General features: G+C 40.3%; 1 protein-coding gene across 1 annotated transcript; it reads right to left on the bottom strand.

The window, feature by feature from the left end:
• Window positions 1–2,586: 2,586 nt before the first annotated feature.
• On the bottom strand, window positions 2,587–13,294 carry LOC127571804 (apolipoprotein D-like). Its single transcript, XM_052018515.1, has 6 exons — window positions 13,180–13,294; window positions 12,059–12,192; window positions 9,467–9,588; window positions 7,454–7,544; window positions 5,635–5,673; window positions 2,587–3,844 (listed from the first exon to the last, which is right to left on the bottom strand). Exons 2-6 carry the CDS (start codon window positions 12,170–12,172, stop codon window positions 3,815–3,817), a joined length of 396 nt encoding a protein of 131 aa, XP_051874475.1. The 5' UTR covers window positions 12,173–12,192; window positions 13,180–13,294; the 3' UTR covers window positions 2,587–3,814.
• Window positions 13,295–21,498: the final 8,204 nt, after the last annotated feature.

Below are 21,498 nucleotides of genomic sequence, written 5' to 3'. Positions count from 1 at the left end.
ATGTAGGAGACTTGAATCTGGTTTGCTCTTCTGAAAATAAGTAATAATTTTCTTTTTCCACATTGGTAAACAGTTATTAAGCACAAAATACAAAAGGATTAAAAAGAAGAAATCTGTAATGTTTTTGTCACCTGCAGCTGAGCTGGTAGCACTTTTGTCTCTGAGGCACATGGTTGTGGGTTCGAAGGTCACTCCAGAAATCTGAGCACAGAAATATTGGCTTACGTCCAGGACAGTACTGGGAGTGTGCTGGATGGTCAGGGGTTGCATTTCTGAGGATGAGACATTAAACCTGAGTCTCCTCAAATAACAGATCTGATAGCACTACTGTTGAAGAAAGCTACTAAGTTTAAAGCGCAGGTCAACGGTCAAAGTTTTCTTCACTGGAGATGTAGCCCATAACTTATAGGTCCCAATGTTCAAACCAAAGAACAGGATGAACATAAGAGAGACCATTCTACTCCAATTCCAGCATCCCTCTCCAACCCCGCACAGGCCCCAATAGTGGTTTAGTGAATAAATCAACACAATATTTTGTTTTGACACTGAACATAAATGGTAAAGATGTAATACCTGATTGCTGCAAAGCTAATTGGTCTCAGCGAGAATAGTCATTTGACAGACCATTTGCAGTATTAGTTCCTGCACATTTCATCCTGCTCCATGTTGGTAAATGAGATGTAAATTAATATTAAATGGTTACATTTCTCATTACTTATATTCCAGCAATTTGCTAATCCCCTGGAAAATGAGTCTGTATGATCATGACTATAAATATCAGTTATGAGCAGAGCAGTTAGGCTGCTGGACCTGAAAGTGCAAGCCATGGTTTAGCTTTCCTTTATTTATATTCCCTCAGTTTTACTTTTAAACTAACCAATGATTTAGTGTCATAGATTTCAAACTCATTTGCTTTAAGGACAATTTTTCAGAAGGATCAACAATCATGGACGGCCAATTTCCTCTCCCATCTACATTCTGGAATTGTTCCACTGGACTAGAGGTAGCAAATGTGATCCCACTGTTTCAGAAAGGAAAGAATGGGATTTGGGTATCACTGTCATCAGCATTTATTGCCTATCTGAATTGTCCTTGAGAAGGCGGTGGTGAGCCACCCACTTATGCTGCTACAGTCCTTCTGGTGAAGGTACACCCACAGTGGTATTGGGTAGGATTTCAGCTCAGCAATGATGAAGTTCTGCAACATGTTTTTCAAGTTCAGGATGGTGTGCTGTTTGAAAAAGAACCTGCAAGTGTAGGTATTCCCATATACCTGAGGCTTTGTCCCTTTCAGAGATAAAGATCGCAGGCTTAGAACATAGAACATTACAGCACAGTACAGGCCCTTCGGCCCACGATGTTGTGCCGACATTTGGGTTTAGGAGATGCTGTTGGATTAGCCTTGGGAGAGTGACTGCAGTACATTTTGTAAATGATGCACATGATAGCCATTGTACACCAGTGTTAGACAAATACTTAGTTGAGTGGCTGGAGTACCAGTCGAGCAGACTGTTTTGTTCTGGGTCATGTCGAGCTTCCAAAAGCAAATGGAAAGTACTCCATCACACTCATGACTTGTTGCTTGTAGATAGAGGAAAATGCTTTAATGCTGAGAGGTGATTCACTTGCCACAGCATACCCAGTCTCTGATCTGTTCTTGTAGACATGGTATTTATGTGGCTGAACCAGTTTATTGGTGACCTTTGGTGGAGGATTCAGTGATAGTAATGCCATTGAATGTCAAGAGTAAGTGGTTAGGTACTCTCTTGTTGGAGTTTAATAATTTTGTCATGGTTACTATTACTTGCCACTTATCAGCCCATGCCTAAATGTTATCTGGGTCCTTACTGCATGCAAACATGGTCTGCTCCATCTGCTGAGGAGTTCTGAATAGAAGTGAACATTGCACAATCATCAGCAAATGCTTTCACTTCTGACCTATGATGGAAGGTAGTGTCATTGATAGAACCATACAGTCATACAGTGATACAACACGGGAAACAGGCCCTTCGGCCCAACTCATCCAGATCAAGGTTCTCACCTAAGCAAGTCCCATTTGTCTGTGTTTTCCTTTATATGAGGTATGTTTCCATCCACTGGAATTCATTCCCTTTGGAGACCACTGACTTCAGTTTTACTAGGGCTTTTAGATACTATATTAGGTCAAATGATGGACAAGACGCAGTTTATGGCCCAGATCATCTCAGCCCAGTCCCACCAGCTGAAGCTGCTGTCTGTAGTCCCCCATGTTTGCACTTACCTGGCCCAGAGAAGGAAGGTTTACCTTGTAACAGCATGTAACAGTATAGTCCAGTCAACACCTGGCTTTGGGTAACACGGATGCATAGCAACACCTCCAAATCAGCCTGACAGCCTTTGACGGTAATCAAAGCTGGGGGCAGGGCTTTGCCAGAGTTGTTGTTGACTTTAACAGATTTATGTGTCTCTGCCAGCATTCACAGATGTTCAAAAAACTATTAAGATTGAAGTAAATATTTAAAATAAAAAATGTAATATCTAAGGAGAAAAACACATTAAGATGCATCAATAATTAAAGCATTAAACCAAAGCAAAATAATGTTTCTTAGAAGAGATTTATTGTCCCCTTTGCATCCTAAATGTCTTATCTGAAATCAGTGGGTCCTCTGATCCTGCACCAGTCAGAACCTGTTGCAAGAATCTCAGCAAACCTAAGTATGGCTCTCAACCCGCTGAGAAACAGCAGCAGAATGAACTTAGCCCTCCAAATCTGGATCTCACAGAACATGTTTTCGACAGCTGCGTACCATCAGTTCTGAACTACACCAGCATATCTGCCTTTTTCTGTTGATTCTAAAGCATGAATACCACACCAAGCACATGAAGTTTCAAAGCATCACAGCGATCTTGGAAAAACAAATCATCCCACTCATATTGATAACAATGAAGATGAGGAGGTAAAGAAGCACAACATTAGTTTTACATTTCTATTGCTGAAAATACCACTTCATGCTAAACATTTCTTGAATTTGTATATTTCAGAAAGTCCCACACTCAATGAGTATCAATTCTAAGTACTAAACATTGTTTGATAAAATAATCAAAGGACCAATCTGATAATTAGGAAACTAAAAGATAGAATGACAATAAAATCAATAAGCTAATGCAAAAATGCTGTTCCCAGAGCATGGTTTTTCCTGTCCAATAATATGAATTGGGGGGTGGTGGGGCAGAATGGAATATAATAAACAGAAAGACTCTGAGTAGGAAACACCTTGCTCCTGTGCACAAATGTGCATGATGAGGTAACTTCACGCTCATCAGCACTACTGAGATAGTTACTCTGCTTATTCAGTTTCATTTTTAAGTTAGAATTGTGGATAAACTTTGAATGGTGACTGATTGGAGTTTCAGAAATGCTTTTAATATGAGTGGTATTGAAGTTTATGCTCATGCTTTGGAGTTGTTCATTACTCATGAAGTTTGGGGATTGATAAATTACACTTAATTCGTAGCTCAATGGATTTGGTAAAATTCTGGTTGAATATCTCTAGTATAAATTACAATGGAATAAACTAAAGGCAAGTTGATTTTTTATCTAGATTGAAGTGTTTTTTTTAAACAGGTCCTGATCAGATTCTCATGGTGCAATTTTTCTGATTGGTTGAAGTTAAATCAACTGTGATGTCATTTGTGGTCAGGATTCCATGCAGGTAATCAGTGACATTCTGTGATAACTGCCGTTCTCTTCCCATAATCCAGACATAATCATGGTGTGCAATTCCCAAAATACTGACGCACGAGTACACCAGAGAGTAAGTTGTATAATCGGTGGCTAATACCCAGTAGTGCATAGGGATCGTTTCTGAAAAAGCAAACAATACACAACATTAATCTGGAAAAGCTAGCAATTTTCAAAGAATGATTAGGTAATAGTGGCTGCAGAAAACTTTAGAAACACTAGAGCACACAATTGCAAAATGAGAGATGTGAAAAATATCTTCATCAGATACTTTTGGACCCTCTCAGCGCAACCAAATTCCTGACTTCTGCCAGCACTTCCAGATCCTACAGCTCTCTTACACTTGTCAATGTTATAGGTTGGTGTAAGGTTATTGGCCTTGGCTAATGTTCAATTAAAGCGAACACTACCTCAGGAGATCTGCTCTTTAAGATCAACATAAAAGGCACTGGAGGAACTCAATGGGTATGCTGCCCGATCTGTAGAGTTCCTCCAGCACCTTATGTCTTGCTCCAGATTCCAGCATCTACAGCCTTTTCTGTCTCCTCCTGCTTTTTTAAATCCTTGAGATGGCCCTGATACAGCCTTGTCAGATATTGTAACTGAAAAGAAACACTCATTAATGTACAAATGAAACATAAACTTTCCATCTGCAGAGAAAGTGCTTCAGCAGCAGCCAATTGCTATAAACTGACCATTCAGAAGTCATACCTTGAAAAGGAAGGGACATAAAAATAACAAGCATTCTGGCCTCTGATCCAAGTATTTCCGAACAGAATACAGCCCCTCGTTGAACTTGATCAGGAATGCCAAAACTAAACATGGCTTGAATTTAGCATAATTAAACACTGCAGCCCATCTTTAGAGAATAAATGTATGTTGCTGAAAATTTTAAAAAAAGCAGATCCTGGAAATCAGAAATAAAAGCAGAAGATGCTAGAAAAGTTTGACAAGTTGGGCGATACCTGCCAAAAGAGAAACAGAGTTAAAATTTCAGGTCAAAGATCCTTCTTCAGGATCTCCAACCCAAAACATTAACTGTTTCTCTTGTCCACAGATGCTGCCTGACCTGCTAACTCTTTCCAGCATTTTCTGTTTTTGTTTCAGATTTGTGTTGCTGTTTCTCTTTCACAAGGCGTGCACCTAGCACGAGGACTCTTAACTTTATAGATCAGGCTCTGTGATCTCCACTCCCTTCAAGAAAGTTTCCATGCATTGCACAACTTAAGTTCTGTTACACCATATGTCATGATTATATCAAAGACCATTTTTTTTTCATAATACAGTATTAAAAATCTCCTTATCTGAGCACACCTCTACAAATTTAGCGGGCATTTTTAAATGCTTCTCATCCATACTGTACCTGCTTAAACACATCCTGTATTAGTATAAGAAACCAGAAAGCTATAAATGAGAAATCAGGGGGTACTCAGTTGGCATAAGCATACCAACAAGACACACAGCATTACACAACAGGTTTAATTCCACTCTCCCATTGGAGAACTGCAGTTATAGACAGTTTGGATCAAAGAAGCCATTGCAAAGCAAAATAATGCAGAAGTTAGCAATAACAATAAAAGAAGTTAGAAATGCTTGATACAGCATCCTTGAAGAGGGAAACAGTTCAATTACCAGGTCAAAGTCTTTCAGCAGAAATGGAAAAATGTTGGAAGGTAAAAGGTTTCAAGAATAGATACCAGGAAAGCAGGATACGAGCAGGAAATAAACCAGGAAGGGAAGCTCATGATAGGGTAAGATTAAGTGACAATATGGATACAGTCTCATCTGCATCAGGAGGCCAAACACATATTATGTGACCACATAATAAAACACGTCTTTCAGTTGGTAAACATGGTCCCAAGCTTTTGATTCCCGGGCACTATTTCTCTATTCCACTCTGATTATTTACTTACGGCTTGGTTCCAATTCATATCTGGCCCACCGCTCGAATTCTGTTGAATTAACAAAACAAAATAGTTAATTTACAAACACTATTGCAAGAGCAGAAGGCACCTTGATTTACCCAAAAGGAAAGCACCTCCAATATTTTAGCAGTCCCTCATTCTCCTTGGAGTGGCAGCCTGGAACTAAACTTGAATTCACAGACCACAGACAGACAGCTGTGAGTTCTAACAACTGAGTTGACACATAAGATTATGAGGGGCATAGAAAGGGAAATTGCAGGAGACGTTCCTGCATAACAGAAGCAGATAAAGAAAAGGACACAGGTTTAGGATAAGGGATAAGAGATTAAGAGGGGATATGAGGGCAACCTTCTTCAACCAGAGAGTGGTAAGTACCTTGAATACACTGCCTGAGGGAGTGGTTGAAGCAGGGCTGCTGATAGCATTTATCTAGATGAAACACTTTGAATCTACCCAGGGTACAGAGGGCTATGGACCAAGTGTTGGGCAATGGCATTAATATACAACGGTCCCTCCCAGTCGGCATAGACAAGTTGGGTGAATGGCCTGTTTCCAGGCTGGACGATTCTCTGATTCTAATATTGGCTTTTTCATTTTCCTAAAGTGACACTTGGGTACAAAAGCACAATAGCATTTTTGCTGAATTGGAGCACAATATGTGCACTTTGTGTGGCTCCCTGAGAATCCCTCACCTTGGGTGTTTTCAGAAAGGAGAACTTGCTGGTTGAAACCCAGCTGGAGCCCATGGGGAGACCCACCAGTGTCAAATGAAAGGCTCAGAAAAAGCCCTACCCACAAACCATTGACAGGTGCCAAAGCCACATCCACCATTTTGTCATCTATCACATTTGTCATTATTTTATAATGCTTCCAATTGCCTTAAAATGAAATAAACATTAAAAACCTGAGATAAATTGTTTAAAATTTTCAAGTAAGATTATGTGTAAACACAAAAACACCCATCAATAATGTAAAACATTAAGTGATTTTACAAAATGGTAACTTACCTTATTATTACCCTTTTCTCTTTAAAGCCAAGAAGTCTTAGTTGAAATGAATGGACTCCATATAATCTGTGGCAATTCTAAGCTGACACAGAATCTATAAGTACATTCCACAAGATAAGTGTGGGGGAATTCCAGCAAGTTTGTGGAGTTCAGCTATAAAGCATAGCGGCAGATTCAGTGAATCTATCTGTTAGTTCAGTTCTGGATGTGTATGTGCTGAGATCTCAACCTTCTTGGCATAAACACAGCTAAACATTGGAAGTTCGCTGCATAACTGCCAGCAAAACCTAGTAAAATCAGGGCTAGTGTGCTCCACTGGGCTTTTCATTCTTACAGTCCATCATAACCCTGTAAATTCATCCAATTCATGAATCAATTTTTATTGAAGAGTTCATCAACACATCAACAACTCTGTTATACACATACCTTCTATTTTTCTAATTTTATGTTCACTTTGCTTTAAACTGAGGTCAATGAAAAAATGGAAAGGTGGGGGAGGAGAGGGCAGGGGATGGTTATACATAAGGAACCTGATATTCTCTGTTAGACACAGGTGAGAGCACAGCATGGCTGCCTCCTCGTTGCACCAATATTTTCAATGCATTCTCCAGGTTAAGATTATCAGCTCTATGCATGCTACCCATGCCAAAAAAAATTTGTCAGCACAGATATTTGTCTACAAGTTCACCTCATGACTTTCTGAGATTTTATTTTGTAAGTGGCTAGCAACAATTGTTAACAAAACAAATCCTGTAAGGAATCTGGTGGAAGGCAATTTCAAACATTTTATGCATACTTACCTCTTGAAATTCTGAAGTAAAATTTGGCAGGATTCTTGATTTATTAGGATATATTATTTCTCCTTGATGAAGTTTTACAGCATCATCTTCCCTGCACAAATGAGAATAATGTTTAATGGGTTGCCAAACTCCATTTAAAAACACTGGTTTAACTAAAATAATACCTTTATTTTTTATATCACTGAATAAGTTATTTTTTGAATGAATCAATAGTAGCACATCATGGATAAAATTTGTTTTTTAAATGGTTTGACATTTATAATTAAATTTAAATATGTTGTAATAAATTCTTAAATGTATTTTTAACATTTTATTTACTTCTTAAATGATTTTAATTCTTTAATCAATTAAATGTTTTTCATATTCTAAATGTCCACAATCGTCAGAGAAATTTGGAAAACAGTGAAAATTGCATTCTGACAGCATGAGTTATCATGAGGCCACAAGGGAGTTGTTGGGGCTGGGACCACAGAATGTGATGTCCAGCAGCCTGGTCACCATTTGGGGGCTGTGAATCTTTGGGAAAAGCTGCGGAATTGAGGCGTCAGGGTCAAGGCTGCAATAGGTTGGTGCAGTTGCATAATTAGTCCATTGAATAAGCTCTTACTGGAGAAAGGATATTGTAGTGGTGGTGAACTCTGGAGGTGTTGGAAGTAAGATGACCATTTTTATTTTTTTAGTTTTTTTTTTGATAGGTTAGCAGGGAAGCATAAGGGGCTGATGGATTAGATCCTAGAGGACTTGAAGGTCCAAGAAGTAAAATGTCAAAGTTTCGTTGTGTTTGGATATGTGCTTGAGGACTAGTATGGTCAGCGTTGAAGCTATTTTTAATAACAAAGACAAAGTAATCTAGCTAAAGACAAACCCATGACGGGGGAAATTTCAGAGCCTTTAATGCTGAAAATACCACAGATCTAAATAAAGAATCGATGGCAGCCAGCTCTGATTTTACAATGGGAGATCATGTATGACCCACCTTTGAGATAATGGGGATGGTAGACAGGGGCACTGTTCTGGTATACATGAGTTTCAGGAAAATATTTTACAGAGTATTAGACAGCAAATGACATGAAAAGATAAAGGATCAAGGAGTTGTGGTGATGACAACAAACTGGATTTTAAAATGGTTTGAAAGAAGCAGGACAAAAAGTGAAGAAGTTTATGGGCATTTCTATAAAAATATTTGAAAGTGATGTTCTTCAAAGTCCAGTTTTGTTCACTGTGCTTCTCAATAAGTTGACTATTGGTTGGAAAAAAAACAAAATAGGATGTATAGTTTGTTCTATAAAAATCTGGAGGTAACTGCTCGGGAAAATTAATAAAATAGGGGAACTGGGCCAAAGAAATGACAGGTGGAGATCATAGTTACTCAGTGAAAGATTATATATTTGGTTTAACAGAAATGCAATATGCGATTGGGGTCTCCTTTCTGCTCATTGCAAACAGAATGGAGATTTAGTCCCATACGGAACACAAATATAGTAATCCTTTCAAGAATCAAGCCTGGTAACTGCGAGGTTTACTGTTCAACCAGGATACTTTATATTAATAGACAGCAGAACTGTTAGATTACAGGTTGATGTAATAGAGAAACTATGAAGGATCAGACAGATAGAACCTAATGGTTTATCTGGAATGAGGTGATACAAAGTAAATGCAAGTTTAGAAGTAGAAAGAATAATAGAAGCTTGTTCTTAGCCCCAAAGAAAAACAAACTTGGGAGTCTGCAAAACACTGTATCCCCAGAATTAGTGACTGAAGGTGAGGCATATATTGGGCCAAATAGTTAGTTAAAAGAAAGGGAAATAAAGGGTTATGGACATAGGATTAGGAGAACTGCTTGTGTGGATTGTAAACACCTTCAGAGATTTAATTAGCGAAGCAAACCATTTCTTTATTATAATTTAATCCAAGAAATATCACTCTGCTTCCCAAGTAAAAACTCAGTCATGTCTGTTGTTGCACAAGAAAAATATTTATCTGCAACTTAAAAGACATCTCTGGGGTACTTACGAAACATACTGTGTAAGAAGCTCCACCTTATTTTCTTTTGTTACTAAGTATTTTTCCATAATGCACCTGGGGTTGCTGTCAGAAGCACCAGATCGCTCAATTTCAAACCATGTTCCCAAATACTGAGAAATTAAAAACAAAGTAGTATACACAAATTATACTAACCAAGAAGGTGAATCAACACCGAAAATGCACGACTCAAAATATTATTGGAAACAAAATATCGAGAGTCCGCTCATGGTGTAGGGATGGCTTTACGACAATTATTACCTGTATTCCAAGTGTAACTAAAGCAAATGACTTTGCTCTGTTTAAAGATAAACAGGGAGAGTTGTTGGTGCACTCTGGAACTCCCATTACTTAATGGTCCCAAGTATTAAAGTCAGTAAGAAGGGAACAAATTATCATCTGTTCTGTCTAGTAGAAAATGAAGTTGTGACTTGGGCAATTTTTCATATAACAGGGGAAAAGAATGAGCTTCGTATGGTCACATCCTGCCATCCTTCTCCATGGGACTTCAATCATTCATGGGACTGAATGAACAAATGCTGAAAATTAATAACATGCTTCACTGGCATCTAAAAGCAAATGGACATGTCATGTTTCGGATGGTAATGTTTTCTCAGATTGGTGCATGAAGACATAAGAACCAAACAATATGGATTATCCAGAATAAAGAGGGAATGAACTATGGGTTAAGATTTAGAATACTGCTGAGCTAACTATTTTATAAGCAAATACTTGTTTTAATAGACTGTCAAAAGCTTCTGAAAATCTGTCAAATAGCAAAAAAGCTGCAGGATGGTATACAACATTTAATGAGTCAGGCTGTGAAGAGGCATTGAATGGATGAAAGGGAAGTGAAACAGTTGCACTGAAAGAAAATGCAGTGGGATATGACCAGATAGTATGGCAAAACCAGGAACCAGGGAATCAATTCTAGTCTGAAGAGTATTCAACTTAACAACACAAGAAAAACTGTGAAATTGCTCTAAATTTGATTGACAACATTTAGAAAGTCCAAGATAGGAAAATCTAGGTGAGAATAGGAAGGAAGTTGCAGGGTCAGGTCACAGAAAGATCCATAACAAACTTTAAGCTTAAATGACATACTGGGAACTGAGTTAAAGTTTGGTATCTTCAAAATAGAAGTAAAAATCAGTGACTGCATGTCAACTAACACTCCACATTCTTAGGCCGGTGGGAAGAACACATTCCATCCCAGGAAGTGGAGCAACCCTTGGAAGTTATTTCTGAACCTCCCACCAAAATTTCTTGCAGACCTTTTGCATCCTGATCATCTGTTAGTCTAAGAATTGTTTTGATCATACAAATAAGTTGATGTTTAAAAAGGAAAGCCAGTCACCCGATTGTGAATTTGGAAAAGTAAATACCAATCCCACTTCTCCTAATTTCTCACTATTCCTACATCCCCATTGATGAAATCTCGAAAGTACTGCAGAAGCTGGCATGCTTAACAGAACACCCCTTCCCCCTTCTAACTGTGAACAATCCACATCCAACAGCCCCAACCCCATCCTGCTGATGTTATTCACTGAACCAATGGTCACAAATTATAATACAAAATGTTCCTTTACACAATTTAAGTAATTTTTTCAGAAGCATCAGAAGCTGAGAGGAGACCTGATAGAAGTTTATAAAATTACGGACAGGGTAGGCAGTCAGAATCTTTTTCCCAAGGTAGAAATGTCAAATGAGTATACGAGTTGGGATATTATGTCGCAGTTGTACAAGATGTTGGTGAGGCCTCATTTGGAATATTGTGTTCAGTTTTGATCACCCTGCTACAGGAGTGCAAAGGGGATTTATGAGGATGTTGCTGGGACTTGAGGGGCTGAGTTATGGAGAGAGGTTGAGCAGATTGGGACTTAATTCACTGGAGCATAGGAGAATGACGGGTGATCTTATAGAGGGCATAGATCGGGTGAATGCGCAGAGTATCTTTCCTGGGTTTGGGGAATCAAGAACTAGAAGGCATTGGCTTAAGGTGAGAGGGGAGAGATTTAATAGGATCCTGAATGGCAACTTTTTCACACAGAGGGTGGTGAGTATATGCAATGAGCTGCCGGAGGAAGTGGTTGAGGCAGGTACATTAACAACATTTAAAAGGCACTTGGACAGATACATGGATAGGAAAGGTTTAAAGGGATATGGACCAAACACAGGCCAATGGGATTAGCTTAGTTGGACATCTTGGTGGGCATGGATCAATTGGGCCGAAGGGCCTGTTTCCCTGCTGTATGACTCTATGAAAATACTAGAGGACAGGCATTTAAGGTGATAGGGAGAAAGTTGAAAGGGGATGTGCAAGGTAAGTTTTGTACACAGAGGGTGGTGGCTACCAGGGGCAGCGATGGAAGCAGATATGGTAAAGCCGTTTAAGAGGCTGTCAGATAGGCAAATGAATATGCAGGCAATGGATGGATATGGATCATGTACAGGCAGAAGAGATTTAGTTAAGTTCAGCATCATGTTGGACGCAGACATCGTGGGCCGAAGGGCCTGTTCCTCTGCTGTTCTATGCTCTATATACAGCACCCAGCTGAAAAAGGAATGAATATTGTCACTAACCTGAGACATGGTGAAATTTTCTTGAACTGCATAATCCGAACAAGAACCAAATTTGGCTCTGGCAAAGGAACAAAAATGGACGGCGAACAGCAATGACAGATACAACAGCTGCATAGTACAGTCTAGAGCGGACCCTGGAGCACAAGAGAGAGTTCTTAAAGTCTGAAGTTGACTGAATGCTGACAAGCTTCGAGAATTCAGTGCCTCGTCCTTCTAATTAGGGCATCTCGCCGGCAGCAACCAATTCACCAGGTGTAATCCTACAATATTCACGTCACAAATATTGCCCTTGGTATTTTCAGCCCCGTGCTCCCACCAGTTTGCCTATTTCTACGTCTCGATTGGACTTTCGTTGAGTGAAGATAACGCCACAATTTCCCTTTCTAAACCTCATGCACTCGGGCAACTCCAAAGCAGTAGAACTGGCGTGAATGGCACACTGATAGTTATCCGATCGTTGTTCAATGCCTTTCAGTGTTAGGTTGATGCCCTTTAGCTGAGGCTCCAACACGCTATGCTGTGAGTTTCTCGAGTAGAACTAATTGTCAAGTGCACAAGTACGGTGAGGTCCAGGTGCAATGAAAAACTTGTAGCGGCATCACAGGCACATACGTAGGTACAGATAAAGCACATGATCTATATATATTACAATTTATACTACTTTATACTTAATTACACTAACTTTATGATAATTATATTGAATATACTAATGTATACTATAATAGTTTCTAATTTTTGTCGGGCTTTATTTTACCAAAAGTTCTTTCTTCTGGCAAAGTTATAACTCTGTCTCGACGGGAGGCAGTAACTAAATTCCACACTCTTTTAAACCAACTCTAGTTCCTCAATAAATTGCCACATCTGCAAAATAAAATAAACCAGTTTTCTTCATTTCCTGTGGAATTCAATTTACTTAGACGGATTTCTTCACGCGTCTCGCCAAAACACAACCAGGCACTGACTCCACTTAAAATGAGTACAATATTGGGCAGAATGATCACATTTTATGAGTACGGAGCTGCAGTACGGAAATCCCCTCGCTACATCGGCCCCTCCCAATTTAAATTACAAAACCCTTAATTTCCCAGCTTCTCCGACTGGTATTACAATAACCCCAATACCTTAGCCCAGAGCCGAACGAAGAGTGAGCGGCGATGTGTCCTGGAGCTGACCCCCGGTGATGTATACAGGTATCTGTCGCACCGCGCTACAACGAATCCTTATATCCGAGTCAGCGCTAACCAGGGAACCACGAGATCAGCCCTGTCGAACAGAATAAGAAAGAGCGATCCCACCCCGCAGCCCCGCGGGAAATCCCAGTGATGTACACGCCTACATAAATGCGTTCATCGGGTAAGGTATTAGTGCCTCCTTTCATCAAACACTTCATAAAATGTCTCTTCATTCCATGGGTCACTCAACCCTGCATCGCTGTTTCAGCGAATCACACTGAAGTATAATAAGGTATATTACCAAATCAAACACTTGGTGCCAGTACTTTCGTTGAAGTGCTAGCCCACCTTTCAAGAATACGGAGTATTAGAGTTATCCAGCACGGAAACAGGCCCTTCGGCCCAACTCGTCCATGCCGACCAAGATATCTCTCCAAGCAAGTCCCATTTGCCTATCGAGATGATGCTGGAGGAACTCAGCAGGCCAGGCAGCATCCGTGGAGAAAAGCAGGCGGTCAACGTTTCGGGTCAGGACCCTTCTTCAGGACTTTCTGACCCCAAACGTTGACCATCTGCTTTTCTCCACGGATGCTGCCTGGCCTGCCGAGTTCCTCCAGCATCATCGTGTTTTTCATTTTGATCCCAGCATCTGCAGTCCTTTGTTTCTCCCCATTTTCCTACCTTTGGCCCATATCCCTCTAAATTTTTTCTATCCATGGTAGAAATGTCTTTTAAACGTTGTAGTTGGACTTGCCTCTGCCACTTACTCTGGCAGGTAGTTCCATATACCCATCACCTTTCCAGTGAATAAGTTTCTCCTCAGGTCTCTTCTAAATCTTTCCCCTCTCACCTTAAACTTCTAGTTTTAGACTCCTCTTCCCTGCAAAAAAGACTGTGACAATTTATCTTATCTACGCCCCTCGTGATTTAATAAACTTCTGTAATGTCACCCCTCAGCCTCCTACACTCCAATGAAAAAAGTTCCAGCCTACCCAGTCTCTCCTAATAATGCAAACCTCCATTCCCGGTAACATCCTAGTGAATCTAATGTCCTGGCAGTAAAGCAAGGATTTGATTTTAATCTTGCGATTTTATCCGAATTACAAGTGTTTCAAAGCCATTCATGTGTGACTAGGTTCTGTGAAGTACATAATTAGAGAGCGTACAACAATAATGTGAGATGAGTGACCAAAAGGTTTTCTTTCAGTGTTGTTGGTGAGGCATTAAATGTTACAGAGGGCACTGGGAGAATACGCTGCAATTCTTGTTTTGAATAAAACCATGAGATTTTTGGTACCCTCCTGAGCTAAGAGCTGGGGCTTTGGGTTGTCATTTCAAAGACCACCTCCCTGACAGTGCGGCACTCCTTTGTCCTACATTGATACCCAGATGATGTTCTTTCGCCCGGAATGCACAACCTGTTCTGTTGGTTTTGTAAAACTTTATTTGGATAATGCACATGTTTGGGAACCAAAATATAATCCCATATATATAAACCTTTCTTAGTACAAGGTAGACAGACTCCACTTAAATAATTAGAATATAGGGAATGGGAGAAAGTGTAGGCCATATGGCTCCTTCAAACTATTCTGCCAATCATTAAGATCATGAATGACCCAATCATAGCCTCAACTCTACCTTCCTGCCTAATCCCCAAAACATTTGACTCCCTTAGAGTGCAAAATGCTTTGAATATATTTAATGACTCTGCATCCACAGCTCTCTGGGGTAGAGAAATCCAGAGATTCATGACCCCCGGGAAGAAAGTTCTCCCCATCTCAGTCTTAAAGGATGACTCATCAGACAACATTCACTGATTCTTGATAAAAGGTGAAACATCCTCTTAACGTTGATCCTGCAAAATTCCCTCACTCTCTTACGTGTTTTAATAAGGTTGCTTTTCATTCTTCTCAACTCCAGAAAGTATGTTCACACTACCTTCATAAGATGACCCCTTTATCCTAGGGATTTTTCTTGCAAACCTTCTTTGCACTGTCTCCATAACTAGCATATCCTGCCTTAAGGAAGGACATGAGGTTGAGAACTTTTCACATGAATTAATTGAAAGGTCTTACAATATATTTCATATTGAACTATCCATTGGAATTGGATTTGGAATTGGTTTACAGTGAAAAACTTGTCTTGCATACCGTTCATACAGATCAATTCATTACAACAGTGCATTGAGGTAGTACAAGATAAAATAATACTGAATGCAGAATAAAGTGTAACAGTTACAGAGAAAGTGCAGTGCAGGCAGACAATAAAGTGCAAAGTCATAATGACAATGATTGTGTCCATCTTATCATACTAGGGAATCATTCAATAGTCTTATAACTGCAGGATAGAAGCTCCCCTTGAGCACGGTGGTAGGTGCTTTCAGGCTTTTGTATCTTCTGCCCAAAGGGAGAGAGGAGAAGAAAGAATGTCCGGGGTGGGTGGGGTCTTTGATTACACTGGCTGCTGCTTTACCAAGCCAGTGAGAAATATAGACAGAGTTCATGGAGGGGAGGCTGGTGTCCGTGATGTGCTGAGCTGTTTCCACAACTCTCCGCAGTTTCTTGCAGTCATGGGCAGAGCAGTTGCCATACCAAGCCATGATGCATCCAGAGAGGATGCTTTCTACAGTGCATCAATAAAAATTGATGAGTGTCAAAGGTCAACACACACAAAATGCTGGAGGAACTCAGCAGGTCAGGCAGCATCTATGGAGGGAAATAAACAGTCAATGTTTTGGGTCGAGACCCTTCATAAGGACTGGAAGGGAAGAGGGCAGAAGCCAGAATGAAAAGGGAGGGGGAGAGGGAGGCACACAAACTGGCTGGTGATAGGTGAGTCAAGGTGAGAGGAGTCCAGTTGAGAGGAATCCAGATAAGTATCATTTATTCAGGTTCCAGGAAAATAAGTGACATGTAAAGAACAATATGATGTTTATTTTGACCATCTACTTCATTAGCCCTAATTTGTAACTCTTCTCAAGCATATGATAGGATAAGCTATCTATTAGTGAATATGGTAGTTGAGTGAACTATGCACATTTGTTTTCAACTGACAAGTAGGAGATGGTCCTGTGTATCACAGGTAAAGTTGCTTACCAGTTCTCATTCCCTGCCTGTATATAATTATTACATCATTGCTTGAGGTCCATGTACATGGATAGAGTTACACAGCATGGAAACAGACCTTTTGGCCCAACTCATCCAAGATGTCTATCCGAGCTAGTCCCATTTGCCTGCATTTGGCCCGTATTCCTCTAAACCTTTTCTACCCATGTACCTGTCCAAATTCTTTTATGCATTGAAACTGTACCCGCCTCTACAGCTTCCTCTGGCAGCTTGTTCCATATACCCACCACACTTTGTGTGAAAAATTTTCCTCTCAAGTCCCTTTTAAATCTTTCCCCTTTCACCTTAAATCTATGTCCTCTAGTTTAAGGCTTCCTCATCCTGGGAAATAGACTGTGACCATCCACTTTATCTATGCCCCTCATGATTTTATAAACATCTGTAAGGTCACCACTTAGCCTCCTACACTCAAGGGAAAAAGTCCCAGCCTAACCAGCCTCTCCTTATAACTCAAGCCCTTCAGTCCTGTGAAATTTTTCTGCACCCTTTCCTGCTTAATGACATCCTTCCTCTAGCTGGGTGACCAGAAACGGATCGTTTGTTACTGTTCTGCCATACATTAGAATACCAAAACACCTTTCTCTGCTATATTTATATATTCTGAAGCAACAAGAGAAGGTTTCATCTTGTACCTGCCAGCAAAACAAACCCACTGCTCCATTCCTCCAGGTGTCACGTAATGTGCAGGTACACAGGGAGCAGAAGATGTAGTCATGTAAACAAAAACATCAATTTCCACATGAACTACTTTTTAAAGGGGAATCACGTTACTCACATTTTTTTCTTTTCTTTTGGTCTTCCCATGTCAAAACAATAGCCTACTGGTTAAGTTACTGCTATTAGTATTGGTAGTGGTGGTTGTGAAGCTATTGAATTGTTTTAAAAATCCATTGGATTCACTAATCATGGGAAATCTGCCATTTTACTTCCAAAACTTTAGAATCGTAGAATCGTACAGCACTGAAATGGACCCTTTCTGCCTATCTCATCCATACCTACCATGCTGCCTATCTATATTCCTCCCATTTGCCTGCATGAATCCCATATCCCTCCGTGCCTTTCCTACATAGTTACCTGCCCAAGTGCCTTTTAAACATTGCAATTGTATCTGCAATTAAATTCCACACTTAAAAAAAATGTATTTAAAGGAAAGCCTGCAATCTTCACAACTATTGTCAAAGTTACTTTCAACTGTCGGTGGTGAAAGGGGGGTGGTTTGAGAAGTGACCATGCTGTTGGGCTAAAGCTCAATGCTGTGTCTGCAAGCAGTTGGTGGCATGGGTTCTAGATCCCCTATGTTTTGCTACAATCGAGCATTTGAAAAAAATAGGCACCTTTGTCCAGGTTTTAGTTTGAAATTGATCCATTACATTCTGTGATGTTACTCAGAAGTTACAGATTGGTTTCACTCTGAGAAATCACATCCCCAGTGTGACTCAACACAATATTCTGGCCATTGGTCAGTTGGTCAGTTGTCTGAGGGAGCACCCATTTCACGAAATTAAAAACATCAAATTGTTGTAGGATTTGTTCAGATGTAATTAGACTATCAGTATTTTGAAGCTCAGTTTCTGCCTGGCATTGGTTACTGTTTCAGAGGGACTTTCTAGTTTGCAAATCATTGAGTCTGACCTGGAGCCTTTGAAGAGGCCATATGGTAAATAGTATTTGCCGAGATTTAAAGGGAACTACTGTATAAAAATGTTTTATCAAGTCATTCCTTAATTCTGTACTCATCAGAGTCTAGAATCATGCACTAGTTGTTATAAACATATATTAATCACTGTTATTCTCTTGTTCATTTGCCATTTATTACATTTATTCAGTTCTAAAAATATAAAATAAAGACATATTAGTATTACCCTAACACATCGCCAAGAGGAATTAGGGACATAAGGTCAGTTAGTACCTGGGGCAACCTAATTATGGTGTCTATGTTCACAAGTTGTTGTGCTATGTATTCTAATTTAGTATCAGGACTTTTGATGGGATGGGAGGTAAACCAACAGTAGTCTACAATACAGAATCCAAAGAAAAATGCGCCTGTAAGGATCACTCTTCATTTTGCTCCATGGAGATGTTAGAAAACGTGCCTATCATGTCAGATTACCTTAGAGGAGGAGTGGGAACACCTGTCATTGCCTTTCCAATTGTACAGATAGGAAAATTGCACTTGCTGGAACTATCCGAGGAAAAGTCTATAGATGAATGAAGATTCACCAGGGAGACTGTCAAAGACTTCTATTGCAAGCCACCTCTCATCAGTCTCCAAATCAGGTGTAATAATCCCACTGACTGTCAAGGTTGCTACTGCTTGAACTATTACACTTTAGGTTCATTCCAAGCTGCCACGGGGGACCTCAGTAACATCAGTAATGCACAAAGAACACATGTGTTAAGCAGATGTCTTAGGTGTTTGCCGTGACAAGTGACAATATCACTGTCCCCATGGAGCTTTACAACAGCATCACGGGCTGTCATATTTATTCCAGATTTCAAGATTCATTCCAGCCTGATGTAACAATGAGGCCTTGCATGCTCCTGCAGTTAAATGTGAATTTGTAACCCATACAATCTAGCATGTTCTCAAGGCCCAACTGCACCTAATTATTGACCATCTGCACAAATCCAGGGAGAGTAACTATGGTAAATTTATTTAAGATAAACCACATTAAAAGCATAAAACACTGCAGAAGCTCAGCAGCTTAGGTAGCATCAGTGGTGTGAGAAACAGCATGAGCATTCCAGGTTGGTGACCTTTTGTGCAAATGCAGACAATACGCTAGTTACAAAATCTTACATGCCATTTCCTGGAATGGTTGCAGCCATTCTTGATGGCTTCAATAACAAGTCTCCAGATGTTTGGATACTTGTCCTCAGTAACTGAGGAGGGACACAAGTTAATGCACCAGAGAGCAGGCTCCTGCTCACCATGTACCATCATCACCTGTTATTGCATATTTCAATTCTGTTTATCAACAAGTACATTCTCCTCAGCAATTTCTGAATCTCCAGAGAAGATGTCCCTGAGATAGTCCTGTGAACACTTGGAATGAAGGACGGTAAGTGCACTGATCTGGAAACTTCCTCCCCTAGCTTGACTCTGCTTTACACGATACATCGAGAGAAAGAGAAAAACATATGGCTTGAGATTTTTCCCTTAGGACATGGGGAATATTTGGCAAGGTATAATTCATTAACTATACACAGTTATCCTAAAATTATACTGGAACATATCCTTAGATAGCTGTAGTCTTTGTTGTGATAATAGAGTCATAGAGAGATACAGCACAGAAACAAGCTCTTCGGTCCATTGAGTCTGTGCCAACCTCAACCAGCCACATGCACTAATCCGACATTAATCCAGTTTTTCATTCCCCTCCACATTCTTCTCAACTCACCCTCTACTCCCTCCCCTCCACCCCACCCCCACCCCGCCGTTCCACCACTCACCTACACACTAAGGGCAATTTATAGTGGCTATTTAACCTACCAACCTTCACATCTTTGGGATGTGGGAGGAGACTGCAGCACCAGGAGGAAACCCATGCAGTCACAGGGAGAACATGCAAACTCCGCACAGACAGCACCCAAGATCAGGATAAAACCTGGGTCTCTGGTGTGGTGGGGCAGCTGCTCTATTAGCTGTGCCACCATGCTGCCCCCTATTTGTGCTGCTTCTGTTATGATCTCTTACAATCCTTCTGAGCTGGTGTCAGTCACCCAGCTTGATGCTAATGGTAAAGTGTGGGATATGCCAGACCATGAAGCTACAGACATTGATGGAATGCCGTTCCACTGCTGCTAATGGAACACTGCATCAAAGTGCCACTTGTGGCTCAGTTGGTAATTCTCTGGGTCAGAAGATGGTGGGTTCAAGGCTATAAGACAGATTGTTGACATCCCTGCACTGTACTAAAGGAGTGCTGCAATGTGGGAGGAATTGACACTTTGATAAGAAGTTGAATGGAATCCATCTCTCAGGTGGATGTAAACAGTCACATGGCACTGTTTAAAAAAGAGCGGAGGAATTATCCACAGCAAACGTAACCATATTTATCCCACAATCAAGAGCAGATCATCGTTAATACTTTTCCATTTGTGTGAGCTTGCTGGGCACAAATTGGCTTCTGGTTTTCCTGAATGACTTCATTTCAAAAGACTTGGTTCTGCCATTGTGAAGTGGTGCTATATAAATGCAAGGCTGTTTTCCCCTCATAGATGCCCAGATCTGTTTGAATTATTTTCCGTTCAATATGGTGGTAATGCTACTCAGCATGATGAAGGGAGTCCTCACATTGCCTCCACTTGGACTATGAAATATTTGTAGAATCATAGAATCATGTAACAGTCCAGAAATGAGCCCTTAAGGCCCACCTCATCCATGCTGACCATCATGTCTATCTATGATAATCCCATTTGTTAGCATTAGACCCATTTTCTTCTATGCCTTTCCTAACCAAGTACCTCTCCAGATGCCTTTTAAACATTGTAATTATACCTACCTCCTCTGGCAGCTCATTCCAAATATTCACTACCCACTGTGTGAAAAAATTACCCTCAGAACCCCTTTAAGTTTCTCCCTTCTCACCTTAAACCCATGCCCTCTAGTTTTAGACTCCCCTGCCCTGAGAGAAAGATTCGGACTATCTATCCTATTTATGTCCTTTATAATTTTGTAAACCTCTACAAGATCACCCCTCAGCCTCTTACGTTCCATTGAGAATAAACCCAGCCTATCCAATCCCTCCTTATAACTACAGCCCTCCATTCCAGGCAACATCCTGGTGAATCTCTCCTGCGCTCTCTATTACTACCACATCCTTTCTGCAGTGTGGCAACCAGAATCGCACACGTAAGTGTGGTCTAACCGATGTTTTGTACAACTGCCACATGACTTCCCAAACTTATAATCAATGCCTCAGTCTTTGAAGGCAAGGATACCAAACATCTTTTTCACTACCTTATCCACCTATGTCACTACTTTCAGGGAGCTAAGGACCTGCACCCTAATGTCTCTCTGTACACCAATACTACTAAAGTCATTTAATCTATATGTCCTACCAGAATTTGACCTACCAAAATACTTTGCCTAACATTTGTTTGGATTAAATTCCTCTGTGTCCACTGCTGTGCCAAATTT

Source organism: Pristis pectinata, chromosome 6 (genome assembly GCF_009764475.1).
Source record: "Pristis pectinata isolate sPriPec2 chromosome 6, sPriPec2.1.pri, whole genome shotgun sequence".
NCBI classification, from domain to species: domain Eukaryota; kingdom Metazoa; phylum Chordata; class Chondrichthyes; order Rhinopristiformes; family Pristidae; genus Pristis; species Pristis pectinata.
This window is presented reverse-complemented; position numbering and strand designations above follow the sequence as displayed.

What these genes read in the sequence shown, in the direction of transcription:
- LOC127571804 (XM_052018515.1), bottom strand. Translation starts at nt 12,172, where the DNA reads ATGCAGCTGTTGTATCTGTCATTGCTGTTCGCCGTCCATTTTTGTTCC. An exon ending in CTTCTTACACAGTATGTTTC is followed by an intron (nt 7,545 to 9,466) that starts GTAAGTACCCCA and finishes TCATTTGTGCAG; the next exon opens with GGAAGATGATGCTGTAAAAC. An exon ending in TTACTTCAGAATTTCAAGAG is followed by an intron (nt 5,674 to 7,453) that starts GTAAGTATGCAT and finishes TTAATTCAACAG; the next exon opens with AATTCGAGCGGTGGGCCAGA.